Source organism: Agrilus planipennis, unplaced genomic scaffold, assembly GCF_000699045.2.
Source record: "Agrilus planipennis isolate EAB-ADULT unplaced genomic scaffold, Apla_2.0 scaffold88, whole genome shotgun sequence".
Classification (NCBI taxonomy): Eukaryota; Metazoa; Arthropoda; class Insecta; order Coleoptera; family Buprestidae; genus Agrilus; species Agrilus planipennis.
In genome coordinates, this window is record NW_020438872.1 from 1,137,023 (window position 1) to 1,159,321 (window position 22,299).

The window sequence follows — 22,299 nt, forward strand, 5'->3', positions numbered from 1 at the left end:
ACTCAGTTTGATTTTAATAATTTTTTTATTCGCTATGTTTATGGTATTAGTCGTAATGCGCATAGGTCCAGTTTTTCATATTCTTTGATACAGTTTTTTGCGTCTCATAGAATTCCTAAGCGTACCTACCTATACACCGAACTGTTACACCTAACTACTCAGTGAAATAGCGCTAAGTCCTAGCTGCAAGACGCAAGAGTCTTGCAGGCTATGTCTTGTTCTTGCTCAAGTCTTGCACGGTCAGTCTTGGTCTTGGTCTTGCTAAAAATACGCGGTCTTGTTCTTGGTCTTGGTCTTGCAAAAACGCAAGAACAAGACCAAGACTGCAAGACCAAGACTGAATTTGGGCAACATTAATACTTATCTATTCTTGAAAATATATATCAATGCTTATCTAAGCATGGGAGGGGGGGGGGTAAAAGCTTTGCTTACTTTTGCTGACATAAATTACTAAAACTCTGCTTACGTAACAGGTCCTTTAGTAAAAGGTACTTTTAAATACAGAAATTCACGTTGCCGTTTACAACGATCTAAACAAACATTAAATTCGGTATAAAACATAGCGTACTGAATAAATATTGCAAAGTGAGCAAAACACTTCCGCATTTCCGTCATCATTAAAACCCCAGATTCGTATGTGGCAGAGGTTGTCTCGTATTAACTGCAACAGAAGTGGAGTAAATTGTGAAGACACGTCATGTATGCCTAATGTCGCACAGCGAGCAACCACAGTCACGAAACGTATTTTTATTTTTATCTGTTAGTTAATTTCCCAGAAACTACCACTTTAATCACACGTATATTAACACATGCCCGGTCTTACCTGCTTGTCCTATTACATTACTCTTTATTGCAACTGTGTGAGCTTTAAATCCTTGCAAAGCTTTTCTGTATATTCTTTTTTTATTTTAATTCTTTGTTTCAGAATATCCGTAATCTTCCGAGTACGATCGGCTAAAGCAGTTAAAATAACAGACACAAATCTGTTAAAAAGGCTCGGAGTGATAGTTGCTATTTTTAGCGTGTTCCTTGTTATCAGATCTCTTGTGGCACCTCCCGTAGTTGTCGTACGACGGACTGCTGACAATTTGAAAGCTTATCTATGCCGAACCGACTGGTGGGATCACTCTTTCACAGCACGTAAGTTAAATATGAGTACCTATATTAACACTAATCATAAAACAACTGATAATATACAGTCATAGTTATATTTAAGTTCGTCCTGAATTCGAGAAAAGATACTAGGAGTAAGTGGGTAAATTAACTTAATAAATTTCTCATTTCATACATTTTTAATCTCGTCCTGCCAACTTTCAGTACAAATCAAATGGACTTGTATTTCCCCTGAATGATAAATTACGTTTGTAACTTCAAAATAAAATAAAAAACCTTCAATCTTTTTCTTTCATCTGATAAAAAACATATTGGCAACTGTAAAAAGATGAAACTCGGTTCAGAAGATTCTTTTCAATTTTATTAAAAAACCCCCGGAAAATTCGATACAAGTTGAATACTTTCTCCAAAAGGTTTTTAAAAAGTTAAAGTAAATTTTATTATCTCGAAACTTTCTTTTGATTCCGTCGGGACCAATACAACTCATTTGATTTCCAGACAAGAAAGTCACACTAAAAGAACAAACATAAAATGTAGAAAGTACAGAAACATATAATTTCTGAAATGAGCCAAACCACGTAAAAATATCATAAACTGTTGAAAACTTGTTTAAGAAAATTGTCCAAATAAACTCCGTTGACGTATAGTAGAATAGAAATAAACTAGCAACGTGAAATTTAAAAGAGCTGTATGTTTTCGTGGAACACCCGGTAGGAACGAAGTTTCTTACGCTACTAATAGGTCAACTTCCAAAGCATTTTTAAATTACTCCTACTGGATATATTCCCCAGATGTCAAACTAATAGATTCCACCTCGTTAAGTAACAGTCTCTCTGCAAGAAGCAAGTATGAAAGAGAGAGATGTCCACTGACACGTTCGATTTTTGGCTTGCGTTGTCTAGCCTAAAGAAATTTCTCCAGACGTAGGAAATTTAGAGTCAGCTTAGATAATAGGGGATCCTTATTTAATTTTTGTGTCAAATGAATTCTTGTTGTTTAAAGGTTATGTACCTTTTTACGCCAAATTATTATTTTTTTGTTTAAAAATTTGTTTCGCAATAAGAAAATGTAAGGTAATTTGAGTGAAAAACTAGGCAATTTATTTGGTAACACTGATTTTTTTCTGGACGGTTCCCTGCTGTCATAATGTACATAAGAAACTTGGTTCCAATAAAATACATGATACATACACGTAGTTGAAATACTAAAATCAAAAACTGTTGAATTGTTTTAGTTGAGGTTGCCTTCTTGGTATGGGGAATACGGTTATGCATTGTGGTAAGAAAGGCACCATCAGAATTCAACGAGAGCCGCTTTATTTCGATGGCAATTTACAATGAATTTTTACTTTCTCTCTTCTTGAATATTTCCATGTAAGTGCATGACTGTATAACTTTCCATACGAAATATTCTAGCATTGCAACGCTTTTTCTACATTTTTGTTTTCGGTAATTAAGGATTTTCATTTACAAGTCGGCCACTTCTTCCTTTCCTTGCTATTGCTATCTATTCAACAAAATTCTATAGGAAGCGTTTTTTTTTTTCAAGGTAAGTTAGTTTAGAATACACATAGGAGACTGGAAGTTTTCAGAAAATGGCATTAATTTTAATTAATAACTAACTTCCTCACACAGACGTAAAACTTTCCGAATTAGTCTTGTTAAGCATTAACGGCGTAACAAGGAGACAGAAAAGCAAACGTCAGAACGACCTTTATTGACTTTCTTTTATTTTAATAATTAGTTCGTATGGTTTAGACCAGGAACTGGAGTAATGCAAATCGACGTCCACCGTTCTAATCTATTTACCCACACGAGGGTTGTCACATGCGGGCCTTACAGATCGGTGAAGGGTGAAAACACATTGTGTATCGGTTGCAGAATCTAATATGTAATTAATTTCGAAGTCTATGCATTCAGCGTCAGTGCTGCAGAATCTATATGCAATCAGGCCGAATTGGTTTATCAATACACTATCTCTAACATCGAGTTACAATATAACGTATCCAATATTCAAATCTACGCCACTCTTGTGGCTTAAAACCCACCTACATATCGAAAGATACAGATATCATCCTACTACATACAAAGATATTATCGTTCTGAACTGTTTCACTGCTTTGTCATTTGGTCATAAGTTATAACATACACATTCGCCAAAGTCCATCGTTATGTCCAAGCATAAGCAACTTTTGTGTTCATTCTTTAAATTTCGTTTATTAAAGCCAAGTAGTGTCCGACCGAAAATTCGGTTTCAGTTTCGGTTTCGGTTTCGGTCGAGTTTCGGCAAAAAAACGAGTTTCGGTTTAGTTTCGGTTTCGGCGGCAAACCTGCCGAAACTACGACCGAAACCGAAACTGAGTTCGGGGTTTTCGCGCTCTGCTCGGTCATGTTCGGCGCGTTAAATTCCATCCAAGCGAAGTATACACCTATTTTAAGTATTTTTAAGGCGCAATTAAAGTATTTCCTTAAATGAGGGGTTGTTATGTTGATTTTGATTTGATTATCAATAAGTGAAAATGTCAAAGACTGCAGAGCTATGTGATTTGAAGATAAAAAAATAAAACTGACTGATTATAATAACGTTTTCTTTATTTTTCTCTCAAAACGTGATCCTTATAAGGAAGTTTCGGTTTCGGTTTCATTCGAAAGGAAGCTCGATATTAACTGTAACTTCTTGTCAAAGGCACGAGCTTAATTGCGGGTTTAGTCTGAAGAATTTGACTATCATTACGGTTAATTCTTATTTCAGTAGTCAGATCGCTTTTTAAACCTGCACATTTTACGCGACACAAACGTAAATATTAAAATTTTCCCGTGATCATAAACAACTCATCATACAATTAATTAAACCTTCCCCTCTTACGTTAAATGTAATGGATTTCAGCCGCTAAAATATACAATACCTATGCACATACTAGGTAAATAAATTACCTGAAACATGGAGAATTGGTAGCAGGTTTGTTACACTAATTAAGTATTTTAGTAGCAGTTAACGTTAAAACATACACACCAAAGTACACCATGATATACAGGCAAGGCAAAACATAGATTTTACAATTTTTTACGAATTTTCACGTCGTATTATTCAAAATATGATGCCGCCCTTTGAATATTGCATATACTTAAAATATATTCAGTTTTTATCTAACCACTGGTGTATACAAACGAATTAAAAATGTGTGGTATAGTTAAGACGATCAAAATTGGTAAAGTCCACAATAAATTATCTGTGAGGATGGACGTATCTTCTTTCTTTTTTCCACTTGGAACTGTAGTCATTTAATACGTTTTGAACACGCCCTTGTTAAGTTAGGAAATGCTTCATGACAAAGAGAAAAGAGGTAACTGAATAATAGTAAACGGTGTAGCGGTTAGAGATTACTTAAATACACAAAAAAAATCCTGAGAATGTTGAACTTTCTTTAGTGTCCGATGCCGGCAACATACTCAAATCCTGCCTGTCTGCATCTCTTTCTGTTACAAATTAATTGGTGTAATGTTATTCCATTTTCTTTACTAGTGTACGCTGCAATTCCCACTTGACATCTCTTTTCTATGTTTACGTTATTCCCTGCAACGTCTGTCGTGCGTAAAAGTAGGCGTTTAGTGTCAGCCACCGCTCTAGTCTAGTTAGTAAGTTGAAAGAAGAAAGTAAATGCGACAGTTTTATTGCGGACTTGGCCAATTTTGAACGTCGCAACTATAGTTTGCGTCGTGTGAAAACCCAATACGGTTAGCGTACGTCCGGCTCTTGTCTCCTGGACAATCCTCTCGCTTGAGGCGAAGTACCTACGCAATCCTCGGAGTCGAATATTAAGCATATTACAAATACCGATGTGTATATATATATATATACCATACCAGACAGCATTTTTTACTAGATGTCACTCTGTCATCCCGCATTTTCATTTTTCCTAATTAAAAACCTAGGTACCTGTCGCACGTTGTAACACATGATCTACCCTCTCAGTTTTGAATTTAGCTTAGAGCACATTTGCATTTTATGCTAATCCTTTTGATACATAACTCTCCGCTAAATATGATTCCGTCCCACAAATATTTTCCAGAATATTTGCACTCTTCAACCCCTTTCAGTTCACTGTTGGTGCCATACTAGTTTTAATGGTCTGTTCTAGAAAAACAACCCTCGAAGTGCCTTGAAATTACTGAATTAATACAGAATAATACATCTATAGTTCTGTTTTTATATAAAATAATAAAAAGTAATATAAGTTTGACGAAACAGCATTGTATATAAATAAATAAAAATAAAAATAAAACAAATGGTTTAGTTTGTTACCTTCACAGCGTAAATAGGGCAGCTTAAAATCGTTATTCTAAATTAAAATGTGGACTGATTTAGCCTGTTTAACCCTACGTTTCCAGAAATAAAAGGCTTATTTAGATTTTTCGTGTTGATAGTACAGTACAGGTAGTAAAGACTATTCTTTATTTTAAGTTGAATATTTATCTATTTAGCTATATATAGTTATGTTTAGTATCCATAAGGCAACAGACAGGCTCATATCACTTAACTGAATCTGCACGATAAACCCTGATTTATGTCAGTGGAATTCGATCTCCTATCCACCCTTTCCCTTTTCAAAAGCACCTCCCTAATCTGTTTTCGTTCGAATAGAAGCTGTGTTCGAAGTCCGCAGATAAACAGAATTGATCTATTAGAAAAACAGATTGCCTTCATGGTAAAGAAAATTCACTCTAGATTAAATTTGTACTTTTCACACGGAACGTCGCTATTGCAAACAACGAGGGACGCTTTCTACGGACTTCTTTTTAATTAAGTTGCTTTTTTATATTTTTCGAACAAAAATATCCCTACTTAGGTAGGTAAGTACTATTGGGATCCGTCAAATGGGAGGAGCCTAAAAACATGGCGCCGATTAGGGAAAATTTATCGTAATTCTTGTAGTGTACCGTGCAATTTCCAAGTTTTTAAATTACGATAAAATGATAAGTATTGACACAATATGTGATTGGGCTAACACAAAGCCTCGGAAAGGAAATTTCGTTGAAGGTGAGCGTGTTTTTAATNTCTACAAGAGACTCGAGTTTCTCATTTTTCACCTTTATTTATTCAGTCTCTCTGTGGGAGACTCGAATCTCTGAATTATCAATTTTATCGTTCGAGTCTCTCATACAGAAACTGTGAGAGACCCATAAAAACACCTAGGCAATCACTGAGAGACTGTGAGAGACGCTCTCAGAGACGCTGAAAGACTCTGAAAGATTCTGAGAGGCTGGGGAGAGACTGAAAATTTTTGTCTAGGGTTTTTGGAACGGTATTTTTTAATGTTTAATGCAAATTTTTTGTAATAACATGAAACTCTGGCTGATAACCAATCATAACATTAATATAAATGCAGTTTTACCAAAATCTCATTTGTGTTTTATAAATCATTAATGAAAAAATGATCAGTTGAACATTTAACATTTATGCCTATCAAAACAAACGTCATTTTAAATTCACCACAAACGAATTAATACCGTTGATAAATAATAGACGCTGTTCAATTTCGAAATATAATCCAATCCAGTGTAATTGGAATCTACAAGCTCATTAATAACTAGAAAGCGAGCAAATCACATTTCAACAAAGTATATATTACCTTACTGTCTAATTCAAACAAACAGCAAAAGCAAAGGTTGCGAAATGCATTTCAGAATTTATATTTTGAAAAGTGTTTGTCTTTGAGAAGGTATTTTACGAATCTATCTTGCCTATTTCTTATTGACTTCCCTAGAGTTCTCTGTTCTCCTATTCTTTCTAATGCCTCATCATTTCTAACCCTCTCTATCCAAGGTATCCTCATCATTAGCCTGTAACACCACATTTCGAACGCCTCTAACCTTTTCTTTTCCGCCGCGCCCACTGTCCATGTTTGGCACCCGTACAACGCCGCGCTCCAAACATACACCTTTAACAACCTTTTTCGAATTTTTAAATTAACCGCGACGATTAACCCTAACTTATTCTATATTTGAACCATATAATAGGGTAAAATAACCAACAATTATTTCTACTTGTTCCAGGTTGTCAGAGCTGCTAGTCCAGTTCTTCTAAGGGTGATAACACTGGGCGCATTTTTCATTTATTGTACGGTAAGAGAATGATATACCGATTGAGAAAGGCTTTATGTCTAGTTAAAATTCAACCAAAAGAGAGCATAGTATAAATGTAGGTATATATCTCTCTACAAAACAAAAGCATTTCTTTCCCAGTTGGTATAGTTGATAAAAATATCTATAGCGATTGTTGTTTTGTTATGTAGGTATATATAAAATTGTATACTTTGTCTCGTCGTACAAATGTTGCCTAGATTCGAAGATAAATCGCGATATTGTTATAAATAATATGACGAGATTGGCTGGATGAAAACGCAATACAGATTCTGTCTGTGTCCAATAAAAGGTGAAAGCTAAACGGATTAATTTGGCAATCACAATAAAAACTTGAAACATAAACAAGTGGAAGTAATAACCGTGATTACAGGTATCCAACCTAAACATAACCATTTTATTGCTCGTAAAATGCCGGCTATAATATGAAAGAATAAATGGCGCTATGCAGTGCAATATAACAACAACCGATTCTTAAATATATAATCTTGCTTGTGTACCCCCTAATCTTTTCAACAAAGTATCTATTATTATATATGTAGTAGCATTGTACTTGACTACACTTAAAACACACAGCAAAACGATAAATTTTTGCATGTTCTGTTCCCATCAGCTACTAATGCTGATGCCCTACACTCTAATGCAAAACCGGAGGGTAAGGCAGAGAATTGTAAAAACGTGTTACACTTCTTACAGTGTCAAACTCATTTCCGAAAGTTTGAGTTCGTCAATCGTATGTATGTCAGTGTTCTCTTTTTTTAATACCAGAAATTCTCTTTACTTGCAGAAATTAGTTTTAAAACAAATAATTAAGCAGGAAATCAAAGAGTGTTTGATGTTATAATTTTAATTGCTTGTTACACGATATTTACGGTGGAAGCGTACTAGGCATCAGCTCGAAGCGATTTTGGCTTAGTTTTATTCATAGATATTTAACGAAACTTCTGCTTTTGATAGTGAATGCTTTGATAATAGTGCTAGTCACAATTTGTGTTGCAGCAACTTAAAGTAATTGGTCTTGTGTTTAATAGCAAAACAAAGATTTGTGAAATTGGCGAACTATAGTTCAGTTAGGTAGTGCAAATTGTAATTTCTGTTGCAGACAGTTGTGATGTATCCAAGACCAAACATTTACACGTGCACAATAAGGATTTGGCTTCGAGAAATTGGATTTTCTCTGACGTACGGTGCACTGATGCTAAAGACCTGGAGGTAAGCTTACATAAATATTAACCACTTTAATGGCTCACAGGGATTAACCACTTTCTGAACATTTTACAATTTCATAAACTTCCACTTTTTCGAACAGTTTCGATTAAGTAGAGGTAATTTAGAATGAGATGAACCTTGACATTGGGTTGTAACGGATGAAATGAAGACAGAAGAGAATGAAATTTTACCTACGGAATATTACTGCCCCAGCTTTTGCCTAGGTGATCCAAGGAAATCACAGAAAAACTTGGACGACCAAGGCAGACGGACCCACCCGGAATCGAACCTGCGTCCTCCTAAATGCTAAGCCATGATGTAAACCTCTAGGCCATGCCGCTCGGTCTGTATAGAGAGGCACATAGAATCAATATTAAAATAACGCACCCGAAGGTTCATGGCACTCTAAACAGTCTGTATCCGTCATCGGAAGTTCTATAAACAGTAGAATAGCACACTGTCCTAACATTGGTTAGCTCAATTAAGATATAAATTCTTTAAAAACTTTTAGTAACGACAATCATCATTTAAAAACCGTCTTATGCCATATTAAATAATTTTTTTTGGTACTGATAAAAGAGACAGTTGTACCTACTTATTTTTCCATGACACGCATCTCCAAAAGGAAATCTTCTTAAAGCATTAGAGCAATATCATTAGTTATCTTCACGTTTCTTGGCACGCCGTTATTTAAGAACGTAAAAGTGCCATACTTCAAAAAACATAAACATAACAATGTATTGTTTAGTCTAATGATACAATTTGTTACTACCTTTGTAAAGGAAAAAAAGAAGGAAACAAAAGTAGAAGATGTTTCACAGCGAATAAAATGGGTGCCGGATCTCATGGAACACAACGTACTCTTCGCGAATATAACAAAGAAAGGCAGAATCGCCAAAGACTTTTAGGCATTGTCGTCATTCAAAAGGGCCGGACGAAATACTCTGCTTCTTTTTATTCAGAAGTTATAGCAAAGTAAACATTCGGAAAAGGCAATGTCGACTCAACTCGTTTAATACGTTTTTATCAACGACATGTGGCACGTATTCGTCTCTCTTTTTTTTTTTTTTGAAAAATGTAACATTTTAAATTTGGATATGGAATTTAAAGTGTTTTGAAATGTAACAGAATATTTATACCTATAGGGGCTATTCAAGTTTTAGATAAATACCAAAGAGGGTTGTGAGTAGTCTTGGGCGATAACGTTTTTAGTTATCGATAACAAAAAAATATCGATAATTATCGAATATATCGATACGCCTACAACTATCGATAGTTACTAATATATCAATAGTTGTCAATTGCTATTATTGTTATCGATATATCGACAATTATCGATAACTATTGATATATCGATATTTTTGCCTAGCACTAGCTGAGAGGTCTTTGCTTTGCTTATTGATCTATACGGTAATTATGTCACCAATATTTATTTATTTACTGTTTTTGGAAAATCTAGTACCTAATAGATTCTGATTTAACAAATATGGCAACCCTACCCTAGACAAAAATTTTCAGTCTCTCTCCAGTCTCTCAGAGAGCGTCTCTCACAGTTTTTCACAATCTCTCAGTTATTGCTCAGGTGTTTTTATGGATCTCTCACAGTCTCTGTATGAGGGACTCGAACGATAAAATTGATAATCCAGAGATTCCAGTTTCTCGGAGGGAGACTGAATGAATAAAATCGAAAAATTAAGAGACTTGAGTCTCCCGTAGAAAGACTGGAATCTCTGAAAGATGTTGAACTAAGAAAATTTTAACCATGTTTATCGAGACACCACTTATTGAGATTCGAATCTCTCGTTCAGACACTGGATACGAAATGAGGATCTCTCTACGAGCGACTCGAGTCTCTCGTTCAGAGACGCTAAACAGTATTTTTAACAGTCTCTTGACAGTCTCTCTCAGCGACACCAGAGAGACTATGATAGACGAAGACTAGAGTCTCGCTTTCAGAGACTCTGAGAGACCGAACATTTTTATTTCGGGATACTTATTAGTGTTGCCCAAACGCAAGAACAAGACGAGACTTAGCCAGTCTTGGTCTTGGTCTTGTGCCAATACACCTGGTCTTGGTCTTGGTCTTGGTCTTGCGCTCCCAGTCTTGGTCTTGGTCTTGGTCTTGCAGCAAGAGTCTTGCAAGTCTTGCAATTACCTATTAGTCTATTACTATTTATTAAAGTTTACTTTAAATCCTAGAAAAACGTATTAGAATTGGAACATTGTGAGCTTGAATGAATATAGCCATAGTAAAGATCAAGCAGATTAATAAATAACTGAAGATTTGATAAGAAATTCGAAAAATCAACTGACCTATATGTCGTTTTCCATGGAAGTAACTGTTTCTTAATAAACATTTATGATCCTTGCTTTCTACCGCGCCGCCTCGCCACGTGCCGGCTCTATGATAAGGATGCCGCCGCAAATCAAACAATAATATAAAGCGTGTAAAAAAATTCGAAATTATTTTGCATGAGTATACCTACACCCTATGGCGGCAATCAAATAGTGTCAAATGTTATGATTTCGGCGTGGCGGCAACGATTGTTTTAGATTTCAAAAGAAGCCGCCGGCGCGTGTATCATAACCATGTACTTCCGAAAAGCGGCAAATTTCTTTGAGAAGTAAGTACAAAACCTTTGATGCCGCATTATCAAAGTGCCGATGGTTAAAACATAACTATGCATGCACTCAGTTTGATTTTAATAATTTTTTTATTCGCTATGTTTATGGTATTAGTCGTAATGCGCATAGGTCCAGTTTTTCATATTCTTTGATACAGTTTTTTGCGTCTCATAGAATTCCTAAGCGTACCTACCTATACACCGAACTGTTACACCTAACTACTCAGTGAAATAGCGCTAAGTCCTAGCTGCAAGACGCAAGAGTCTTGCAGGCTATGTCTTGTTCTTGCTCAAGTCTTGCACGGTCAGTCTTGGTCTTGGTCTTGCTAAAAATACGCGGTCTTGTTCTTGGTCTTGGTCTTGCAAAAACGCAAGAACAAGACCAAGACTGCAAGACCAAGACTGAATTTGGGCAACATTAATACTTATCTATTCTTGAAAATATATATCAATGCTTATCTAAGCATGGGAGGGGGGGGGGTAAAAGCTTTGCTTACTTTTGCTGACATAAATTACTAAAACTCTGCTTACGTAACAGGTCCTTTAGTAAAAGGTACTTTTAAATACAGAAATTCACGTTGCCGTTTACAACGATCTAAACAAACATTAAATTCGGTATAAAACATAGCGTACTGAATAAATATTGCAAAGTGAGCAAAACACTTCCGCATTTCCGTCATCATTAAAACCCCAGATTCGTATGTGGCAGAGGTTGTCTCGTATTAACTGCAACAGAAGTGGAGTAAATTGTGAAGACACGTCATGTATGCCTAATGTCGCACAGCGAGCAACCACAGTCACGAAACGTATTTTTATTTTTATCTGTTAGTTAATTTCCCAGAAACTACCACTTTAATCACACGTATATTAACACATGCCCGGTCTTACCTGCTTGTCCTATTACATTACTCTTTATTGCAACTGTGTGAGCTTTAAATCCTTGCAAAGCTTTTCTGTATATTCTTTTTTTATTTTAATTCTTTGTTTCAGAATATCCGTAATCTTCCGAGTACGATCGGCTAAAGCAGTTAAAATAACAGACACAAATCTGTTAAAAAGGCTCGGAGTGATAGTTGCTATTTTTAGCGTGTTCCTTGTTATCAGATCTCTTGTGGCACCTCCCGTAGTTGTCGTACGACGGACTGCTGACAATTTGAAAGCTTATCTATGCCGAACCGACTGGTGGGATCACTCTTTCACAGCACGTAAGTTAAATATGAGTACCTATATTAACACTAATCATAAAACAACTGATAATATACAGTCATAGTTATATTTAAGTTCGTCCTGAATTCGAGAAAAGATACTAGGAGTAAGTGGGTAAATTAACTTAATAAATTTCTCATTTCATACATTTTTAATCTCGTCCTGCCAACTTTCAGTACAAATCAAATGGACTTGTATTTCCCCTGAATGATAAATTACGTTTGTAACTTCAAAATAAAATAAAAAACCTTCAATCTTTTTCTTTCATCTGATAAAAAACATATTGGCAACTGTAAAAAGATGAAACTCGGTTCAGAAGATTCTTTTCAATTTTATTAAAAAACCCCCGGAAAATTCGATACAAGTTGAATACTTTCTCCAAAAGGTTTTTAAAAAGTTAAAGTAAATTTTATTATCTCGAAACTTTCTTTTGATTCCGTCGGGACCAATACAACTCATTTGATTTCCAGACAAGAAAGTCACACTAAAAGAACAAACATAAAATGTAGAAAGTACAGAAACATATAATTTCTGAAATGAGCCAAACCACGTAAAAATATCATAAACTGTTGAAAACTTGTTTAAGAAAATTGTCCAAATAAACTCCGTTGACGTATAGTAGAATAGAAATAAACTAGCAACGTGAAATTTAAAAGAGCTGTATGTTTTCGTGGAACACCCGGTAGGAACGAAGTTTCTTACGCTACTAATAGGTCAACTTCCAAAGCATTTTTAAATTACTCCTACTGGATATATTCCCCAGATGTCAAACTAATAGATTCCACCTCGTTAAGTAACAGTCTCTCTGCAAGAAGCAAGTATGAAAGAGAGAGATGTCCACTGACACGTTCGATTTTTGGCTTGCGTTGTCTAGCCTAAAGAAATTTCTCCAGACGTAGGAAATTTAGAGTCAGCTTAGATAATAGGGGATCCTTATTTAATTTTTGTGTCAAATGAATTCTTGTTGTTTAAAGGTTATGTACCTTTTTACGCCAAATTATTATTTTTTTGTTTAAAAATTTGTTTCGCAATAAGAAAATGTAAGGTAATTTGAGTGAAAAACTAGGCAATTTATTTGGTAACACTGATTTTTTTCTGGACGGTTCCCTGCTGTCATAATGTACATAAGAAACTTGGTTCCAATAAAATACATGATACATACACGTAGTTGAAATACTAAAATCAAAAACTGTTGAATTGTTTTAGTTGAGGTTGCCTTCTTGGTATGGGGAATACGGTTATGCATTGTGGTAAGAAAGGCACCATCAGAATTCAACGAGAGCCGCTTTATTTCGATGGCAATTTACAATGAATTTTTACTTTCTCTCTTCTTGAATATTTCCATGTAAGTGCATGACTGTATAACTTTCCATACGAAATATTCTAGCATTGCAACGCTTTTTCTACATTTTTGTTTTCGGTAATTAAGGATTTTCATTTACAAGTCGGCCACTTCTTCCTTTCCTTGCTATTGCTATCTATTCAACAAAATTCTATAGGAAGCGTTTTTTTTTTTCAAGGTAAGTTAGTTTAGAATACACATAGGAGACTGGAAGTTTTCAGAAAATGGCATTAATTTTAATTAATAACTAACTTCCTCACACAGACGTAAAACTTTCCGAATTAGTCTTGTTAAGCATTAACGGCGTAACAAGGAGACAGAAAAGCAAACGTCAGAACGACCTTTATTGACTTTCTTTTATTTTAATAATTAGTTCGTATGGTTTAGACCAGGAACTGGAGTAATGCAAATCGACGTCCACCGTTCTAATCTATTTACCCACACGAGGGTTGTCACATGCGGGCCTTACAGATCGGTGAAGGGTGAAAACACATTGTGTATCGGTTGCAGAATCTAATATGTAATTAATTTCGAAGTCTATGCATTCAGCGTCAGTGCTGCAGAATCTATATGCAATCAGGCCGAATTGGTTTATCAATACACTATCTCTAACATCGAGTTACAATATAACGTATCCAATATTCAAATCTACGCCACTCTTGTGGCTTAAAACCCACCTACATATCGAAAGATACAGATATCATCCTACTACATACAAAGATATTATCGTTCTGAACTGTTTCACTGCTTTGTCATTTGGTCATAAGTTATAACATACACATTCGCCAAAGTCCATCGTTATGTCCAAGCATAAGCAACTTTTGTGTTCATTCTTTAAATTTCGTTTATTAAAGCCAAGTAGTGTCCGACCGAAAATTCGGTTTCAGTTTCGGTTTCGGTTTCGGTCGAGTTTCGGCAAAAAAACGAGTTTCGGTTTAGTTTCGGTTTCGGCGGCAAACCTGCCGAAACTACGACCGAAACCGAAACTGAGTTCGGGGTTTTCGCGCTCTGNCAATTTTACAATTTGCGTGCACAGTTCCTATGTAAATTTTTCCCTCATTCGAGTTATAAATTTTGCCACCAGATGGTGTATGCCCATTTGACGGATCGCAATAGTAACACGAACCTCTATAATCTATTGAAACGTTAATGTTTCCTAAAATAATTTTACATGGATATTCAGAGACATATTAGAGGCAGAAACGGAAGTTAGGAGGGGTAGAGGTAGACCTAGGTTAGATTACTGTTCGCAAATAGTTAAGTATATGGGTTGTTCTAGTTTTAGGGAAATGCGAAGATTAGCTTAATTTTTAGAAAATTTTCTTCACTTTTAAAATCGTCTTCGGACTAATTTCCACAAAAATATTGTTGACTTGAATCAGTTTGCGTGTTTTATAATAGACATGCGTGTTAGAAATATATATTCTAAACCGATAAAACGTAAATACTCACAGAATAGCATGCTACTACCACCACCACTAAAGTACCTGAACGATTATTTATTATTAATGTCACTACAATCCACTAAGATTTCATTTTAACGCTCGAATAAATTCCCAAACGGTTTTACAATAATTGGAATGAATATATTGATGTCGATTTTAGATTGTACCTAGCAAAAGTCACAAGAATGTCTAAAAGTATCATAAATTGTAAAGTTTTTAAAAAATCACCTTTATCAAAACTGCTCTCGATATAATTTACAAAATTCCAATTAATGATATACTGAACCCAGTTATCGTTTCTACCATTAAATTTACCGAATGTCTAAATGTAAATAGGTAGGTATTTCATTAAACCTGTGATACAAAACATTTACGACAAACAGATCGATCAAATAGATACAGATAATTAGTATTTTCGAAACTCATTTAGGTTAGATTTTAATTAAACGTTACTGTGAAAAATTTTTAATAATAGACAGTTAAAGTACAAATTCAAACGTTTTTCGTATAACAAACAACATTATTTTGAACGACATAATATAAATAATTAATCTCGTACATTAGTATTTAAACAAACAAAAAATAGTAAATATAGCGTCGCCGCCATTGGTAAAAATTATGCATGCTGAAACAATTCATTATTACAAATATCGTAGGCTGTTTATTTAATTACCGGCCAATTGTTTTCCGAAATTCAGAGTCCATTTGAAACCAATAAACATGACTTTTAATTCAAACCCTAATTCGAAAATGTCCCCGTGGCAACAGAAACCACATAAACAATTAAATCAATTCGCTTGTACAAGGTAAAATTAATCAAATGGAACATCGACTATCAAAACTGCGAAACATAACACTAAAACCTGAAGTTTCACTAAAATCCTTTTGAAAATTTTATAAAAAATGTTCCTCCTACGTTTAACCTAAGCATTCAACTGGTACCACACAACCCCCGACGGGGGTTAGGTATCTTAAATACCGAAAAGTCTTTTAATACTTTTTGAAACAGGCATACGTGAAAACCCCAACCTTAATTGATTTACGCAAAAAAAGTTAAAATAAATAAAATAGTCCTAAGACTGGTTGGACACGCACGTCCACTCTTTCCTATCCTGAGGGCTAATCTTCGCATTTCCCTAAAACTAGAACAACCCACATCCTTAACTATTTGCGAAGAGTAATCTAATCTAGGTCTACCTCTACCCCTCCTAACTCCTGTTTCTGCCTCTAATATCTCTCTGACAAAACCTTCATACCTGAGAAGTTGTCCTACCAACCTATCTCGCCTATTTCTTCTTGACTTCCATAGAGTCCTCTGTTCTCCTATTCTTTTTAACATCTCTTCGTTTCTAACCTTCTCTATCCACATCCTCATCATTCGCCTGTAAAACCACATTTCGAACGCTTCTAACATTTTCTTTTCCGCAGCGTCCATCGTCCATGTTTCGCACCCGCACAGCGCTGCGCTCTAAACATATATCTTTAACAATCATTTTCGAATTTCTAAATTAACCGAAGTGACTTTTTTTATTGAAGGCGACTCGACCCTGCGCTATCCTCTGCTTTATATCCCTACCACTCCTTTCGTCCTGACTTATCTGACTTCCTTGACACCTAAAATCAGTCACTTCTTCTAATTTTTCGTCTCCTACTTTTATATTCGCTCTTTCCCTACGTTTTCTTCCGCTACATAGCAGCATTTTTGTGTTACTTATATTTATTTTTATACAATACTGTTTTGTCAATACCGCTTCCATTTTATTTAAAGCCATCTCCAACTCCTCCTTGCTAGATGCTAATACTGCTATCATCATCATCATAAGGTCATCAGTCCTAAGACTGGTTGGACACGTACCTCCACTCTTTCCTACCCTGAGCTAAACTTCGCATTTCCCTAAAACTAGAACAGCCCACATCCTTAACTATTTGCGAAGAGTAATCTAATCTAGGTCTACCTCTACCCCTCCTAACTCCTGTTTCTGCCTCTAATATGTCTCTGACTAGACCTTCATGCCTGAGAAGGTGTCCTACCAACCTATCTCGCCTATTTTTTATTGATTTCCATAGAGTCCTCGGTTCTCCTATTCTTTCCAATACCTCTTCATTTCTAACCTTTTTTACCCACGATATCCTCATCATCCGCCTATAACACCACATTTCGAACGCTATATCATCTGCAAATCTAAACATACTAATTTTTTTATTCCTGTATATATCTATCCCTGATGCAATATGATCCAATAAAAAAGAAAAAATAAGCCTGAAATAAAGTAAAGTAGCTAGGTGAAATAAATGACATAAGAAAAGGCCTAGAGAATGGAATTTAATATAGTTGCTCATTTATAGAACGACACGGAAGTTAGTAATAGCGTTCTTAGTCAGTAATAGCGTGCTTAATAATAATAGTAAACTGATAACAATGGTGTAATTTAAGGAATCATCAAAGCTTTCTGCGCTCCATTACGCAACACGTACCTGCCTATATTGGGTAGCAGATAATGTAATAGCCTCGATATCGAACTCAGAACCGTTTGATGCCCTTATCATGAACCAGATTTATCTGGTCGATTATTAAGATGATACGAAAAAGGGTGATACGTATAGATATCACACTTCATTTAAGTAATAAACACTCAAGGAGCAGCAAATTTTGTAATGTTGTGTATCTACTTATGCCAAAATACGTATTCTAACTGAAAAATAACATATAAAATTAATAAAATCACCGTGATAACATTAACTTACCACAGCTACACAATTGTAGACACCTCAAACACCTAACACCGCGTTTAGTTTTGGTCAACAATGATATTCATTGAAAAAATGTAATAGATTATGTACTAATGAGTGAAAACGCTTAACTAAATCCAACCTAACAACGTACACAATCACGCCAACAACCAAAGCTCTGAAATCCTGCAGAAGTTCCACGCATTGTTCAAACAATAGCCAAGTTCAACATTCTCTCTCGCCAAATTTTCCCAATAATCCGCATTTTTTTCATATTACCTACTCGTCAACTACCTCTCCTGTTTTATTTCCTAATTTTTGTTGTACTAAAGTGATACTTAACCGAACACAAGCACTCTTTCGTACTGAAGCTTTCTCTCATATTAATCGACGAAGAAAAATTACTTGCTACAAAAAATATGATATAACTAAGTAGTAGATAGAACTTTAGCTTAACTAGCACGTTAATTATAAGATAACTTTCCTAATTAATTAAGAAGGAATAGATAGGAGCTTACAGAAGAAACAATAAGATATTACAGGATAAGTTGTCAGTACCTAACGTCAAGAAGGAATAGCACACGAAAATTTATATTACAACATAAAGACAGAGTAGTAGAGGGTTTCTATTAAGACACTGTGCAGTTTACATTTAAAACTCTAATGAGACAAAATTGTGTTTTCTTCCCTTTTTGTGCTTGCCTTCTTCTGGCTGTAACTTTTTAGTCTTATTAATGTACAATGTACATAGCTTGTTTTTGTTCTTCATGCAAACGTATTTCGCCGAACTGAATGTAATTAAAGTTTTCACTTCCAGTACAATTGTAATAAGCATTTCAAATTATCATAAATATTTATTAGTCTCAAAAATAGCGCCTCGAAACAAATTTAACTTTGTTCAAAGACATACACTAAAACTTCTAAATATTCTAAGAAGACGAAAGCACATAACAAACAATCAAAATTCCCCAATAAGAAAGATAAGAGATTCATATTTATATTCAAATTGTGGTCCCCAAAGAACTAAATATTAGTTTGCAATTTCCATCAAATCAACAATGCTGAAAACTTTGGTGGTGTTGTTAGAACACACCAAACAACTCAAAACACGACACTAAAAATCCGAAGTGTTTTTCAGTAACAAAGTTGCCTTCTTCAGGGACTGGATACGCAAAAAAAGTGTAAATTTCGCCCAATCGTAATGCAAACAATAAATCATAATTAACAGTCTAAAGTTTTGTTTGCCATAAACAATACGAGTTCACACTGGCGCTTGGAAAATAAAAGCGCTAACAGGAGCTTTCAATTTTCACGTTTATTTAATGAAAAACTGAACTTGTTAAATTGAGCGAAATGAAATTTCCAAATGGCATGCGATTATGCATGTGTGCCTAGGCATTATGTGAATAAACTGGTGTAGGTACTCTGCCCTTAATTGTCCATTAAACAACACTGTATAATGATACAATTAAAACATATTTTATTTAACTCTACTGCATAATATTAATCATAATTTTCCATATATCGAAGCCGATGTATTGTAGTATTTTTCCATATTGTTAGCGTAAATTTTCAATAAACAATTAAAAAACGATCTATTAGAAAGGATAGGCTTACCTTAACAGATGAAACGATTTTCATTTTGTGCATCCGGGGCCATTTTCTTCAGCTTTTCTTCTGCTGTATTTCAAGTCTGTTCAAAGTCCGTTTAATTTAGATTCACCACACATGTTGTAGTCAAATTGCACAAAACACCTTTTTATAAATCAATTAATCGATTTAACGATTACACACGCGAGTACGATTTTTCGCTAATAACAGTAAACGAATTATCACGTACGATCGGTAACAGGCGAACGAAAGCCGCTTCTATCATGCAGGGACGTGTTGTAGCAGTACCTAAGTAACTAACGCATGCGCTTCGTCGTGGAAAATTCTCGAAGCTTTCATAGAGATTAGGAAAATTATAATATTTATGTCTATAGTCTGTTTTTGACTTTTCTTCTATGAAACAAGTACTTACATTCATAATCAGAATAATTGACCACTGAAAGCAACTGAATAAAATAACAAATTCCAACACAGCTTGCCGACTTTTCTCGCAGAGAGCGTAAGCATACAGGATCAATCAGATGTGGTAAGCGTTTGTTATCGTCATCGTCAGCTTTTTATCAAACAGGCAGATACCCTTACGTTGAAAAGGACGTTATTCAATATAGTGAATAACACAATTTTCTACGTAAATAATAACATTTATTACAAATTTATTATCCATAAGCAATACGAATTCACACCGGCGTTAATTACAACGTTTAATTCTTCGCGTTTATTTAATGGAAAACTGAACTTGTTAAATCTAGCAAAATAAAATTTCTAAATGAGAGATTTGCGCCCAGTTAACAAAAGTTAAAATGTAAACCCTAACGTTACAACAAAATTACTGTTTATTCTTGTTTTCTTTCTTTACCCTTTAAGGTCAAGAAAAATACGATAGGTACTACGGAGAACAGAGACAAATTATTTTCTTATGCCTGAATGAGTGCGTACCTGTCAGGAATATTTCTACCAATGAAATATACACTTGGTGCAGAAAGTTAGGAGTCAAATTCAGTTTTTCGTAGTAGCTTTTAAGGATGAATGGATGGGATAATTTGTCAGAGTTGGGTTCATTCATGGTAACAAATTTGCGTCCTCTAAATTAAAACCCAATGCAGTGTAAAGTCTGTACAAAGCAAGGAAGATGCTGTATTTTTCGAACATTATTTATGTTTCGAAGTCCAGAACGTTTAATAATCTGGACCTAATACGTCCGCACAAACAGGAGCGAGTCATTTGACAATGAGATTTATTTCGCATACGAACAACTGCAATTGTTTTGAATCAATTGTGCAGTGTTGTACAACTCAAGCAAACTTTTGATTTAGCGTCTAGCAATTTCATTGTTGGGTTATAATTAGGGAAATACCATAGCATTTAACGATTAATAGCAAACTAAAATTTCGAAAGACGTAATATCGACTTACTCGAATAATCCTTGAGAAAATGTGCTTGTGTGCCATGTTAAATTGTTAAATGCAGGTAATGCGTGCAGTATTGTGCTTATTATATGCTAATAATGTTCGCCTTGTAGATTAAGTAATGCCAAAGATGTTAGTAATAGAAAAGTGCATCTAGATAAACCTGGCACGCTTAAAACGCCCTAAAGTTGCACGATCAACAAAATAATAATGTAGGAATGTTCCTGTTTATAATTTATTTGCTGCTTTTTATTGCATCTATTTAACTCATTCGTTGAAATTTGTTTATTTACAAAAGCAAAAGTGATTTGTGTTATATTGTATAATACAAATTCAGTTAGACAGTTGAAAGTTAAAGGGTTTGTTCGCCCGGAAGGCCGCCTGTAAAGCTCTGGAAATCCCCGATTTTAATTTTACAGGTTGTTTCTTCAGAAGCCCGCAAATCCAGACCTACTATATATCATATTCTTTTGTCATACACAGCTGACAGTTACTCTCCTCCTAGGATTAATATTCGGGAGTAAAGTACGTATTTAAAGTAGACCTTTTTGTCCTGATAAAGGCTACTACATTTAAGTCTATTTTCCAGGCTTATATGGTCTTCAAAGGTCATGATAAAACTGACGAAAGTTCCGGCGCAATGATCTCTAAATCTCATACAAGTAAATTTATTGGCAGAGCTCGCATTTCCAATTCATTGTATACCAGCACGAATTCGTCTGGTGCAAACGCCGAACTGAATGAGATCAACGAAGAAGAAATAAAAAACGAATTTCAACGCCTTTACACCCAGCTAGAAATGCTAAGAGAACGAAACATGCGATTCGGAAACAGACATTTAGTTCTGAAAATTGCTGCGATGCAAGAAGCGGCCAGTAGATTCGAAGGGACAAACGTTCAACGAGAAATTTACGATGTCGTAGTGGAAGGCCAATTGCCGAAAGATAACACGAAACATACAAAACATACAAGCATATCATTTGTAGATACAATTGACGAAGAAGTACAGAGTAACAATTCGCCAATTACTTTGATCACCAAAACTATTACTGAGAATGAGGGCGAAGAAGTCATCTCGATAAAGTCAGGGGATGAAAGTTTGTCCGCAGAAAGCAAACTAATAAAATCCGGACATGCAAAAACGCATTCGATTGTAATAAATTTAGACGACAAATCCAGATTTACTGAAGAAGTCAGTGTATAAAACCAAACATTGGTGTTAGTCAACCTTTAAACAAAACCCATCCCTTTTCATCTTTCACAACGAATTCGTTAATATTATACCTTTATAAGTGTATTCATGGAGATTTTCGTCTGCCTTTGCTGATAATATAATAATAATAATCTAAACTAGGTACTGTCTTTGTCGTACAGTCAACTGCAAAAATCCCAACTGTTTGTTGTCGTTTTAGTGTACTTCCTGATAACAATTAAGCGATTGTATGTCAGACAACAAAAAAAAAAAAAAAAAAA

The 22,299-nt window shown here is 35.0% G+C and overlaps 1 protein-coding gene across 1 annotated transcript in view; it reads left to right on the forward strand.

Moving 5' to 3' along the window:
- Positions 1-22,240, forward strand: part of LOC108738265 (probable G-protein coupled receptor 158) — a 115,951-nt gene extending 93,711 nt beyond the window's left edge. Inside the window, exons 6-11 of the mRNA XM_025978927.1 lie at positions 7,167-7,235; positions 8,356-8,465; positions 12,077-12,291; positions 13,499-13,637; positions 21,246-21,351; positions 21,416-22,240. Coding sequence (XP_025834712.1) covers positions 7,167-7,235; positions 8,356-8,465; positions 12,077-12,291; positions 13,499-13,637; positions 21,246-21,351; positions 21,416-22,030 — 1,254 coding nt within the window. The 3' untranslated portion in view covers positions 22,031-22,240. The remainder of the gene's footprint in view (positions 1-7,166; positions 7,236-8,355; positions 8,466-12,076; positions 12,292-13,498; positions 13,638-21,245; positions 21,352-21,415) is intronic.
- Positions 22,241-22,299: the final 59 nt, after the last annotated feature.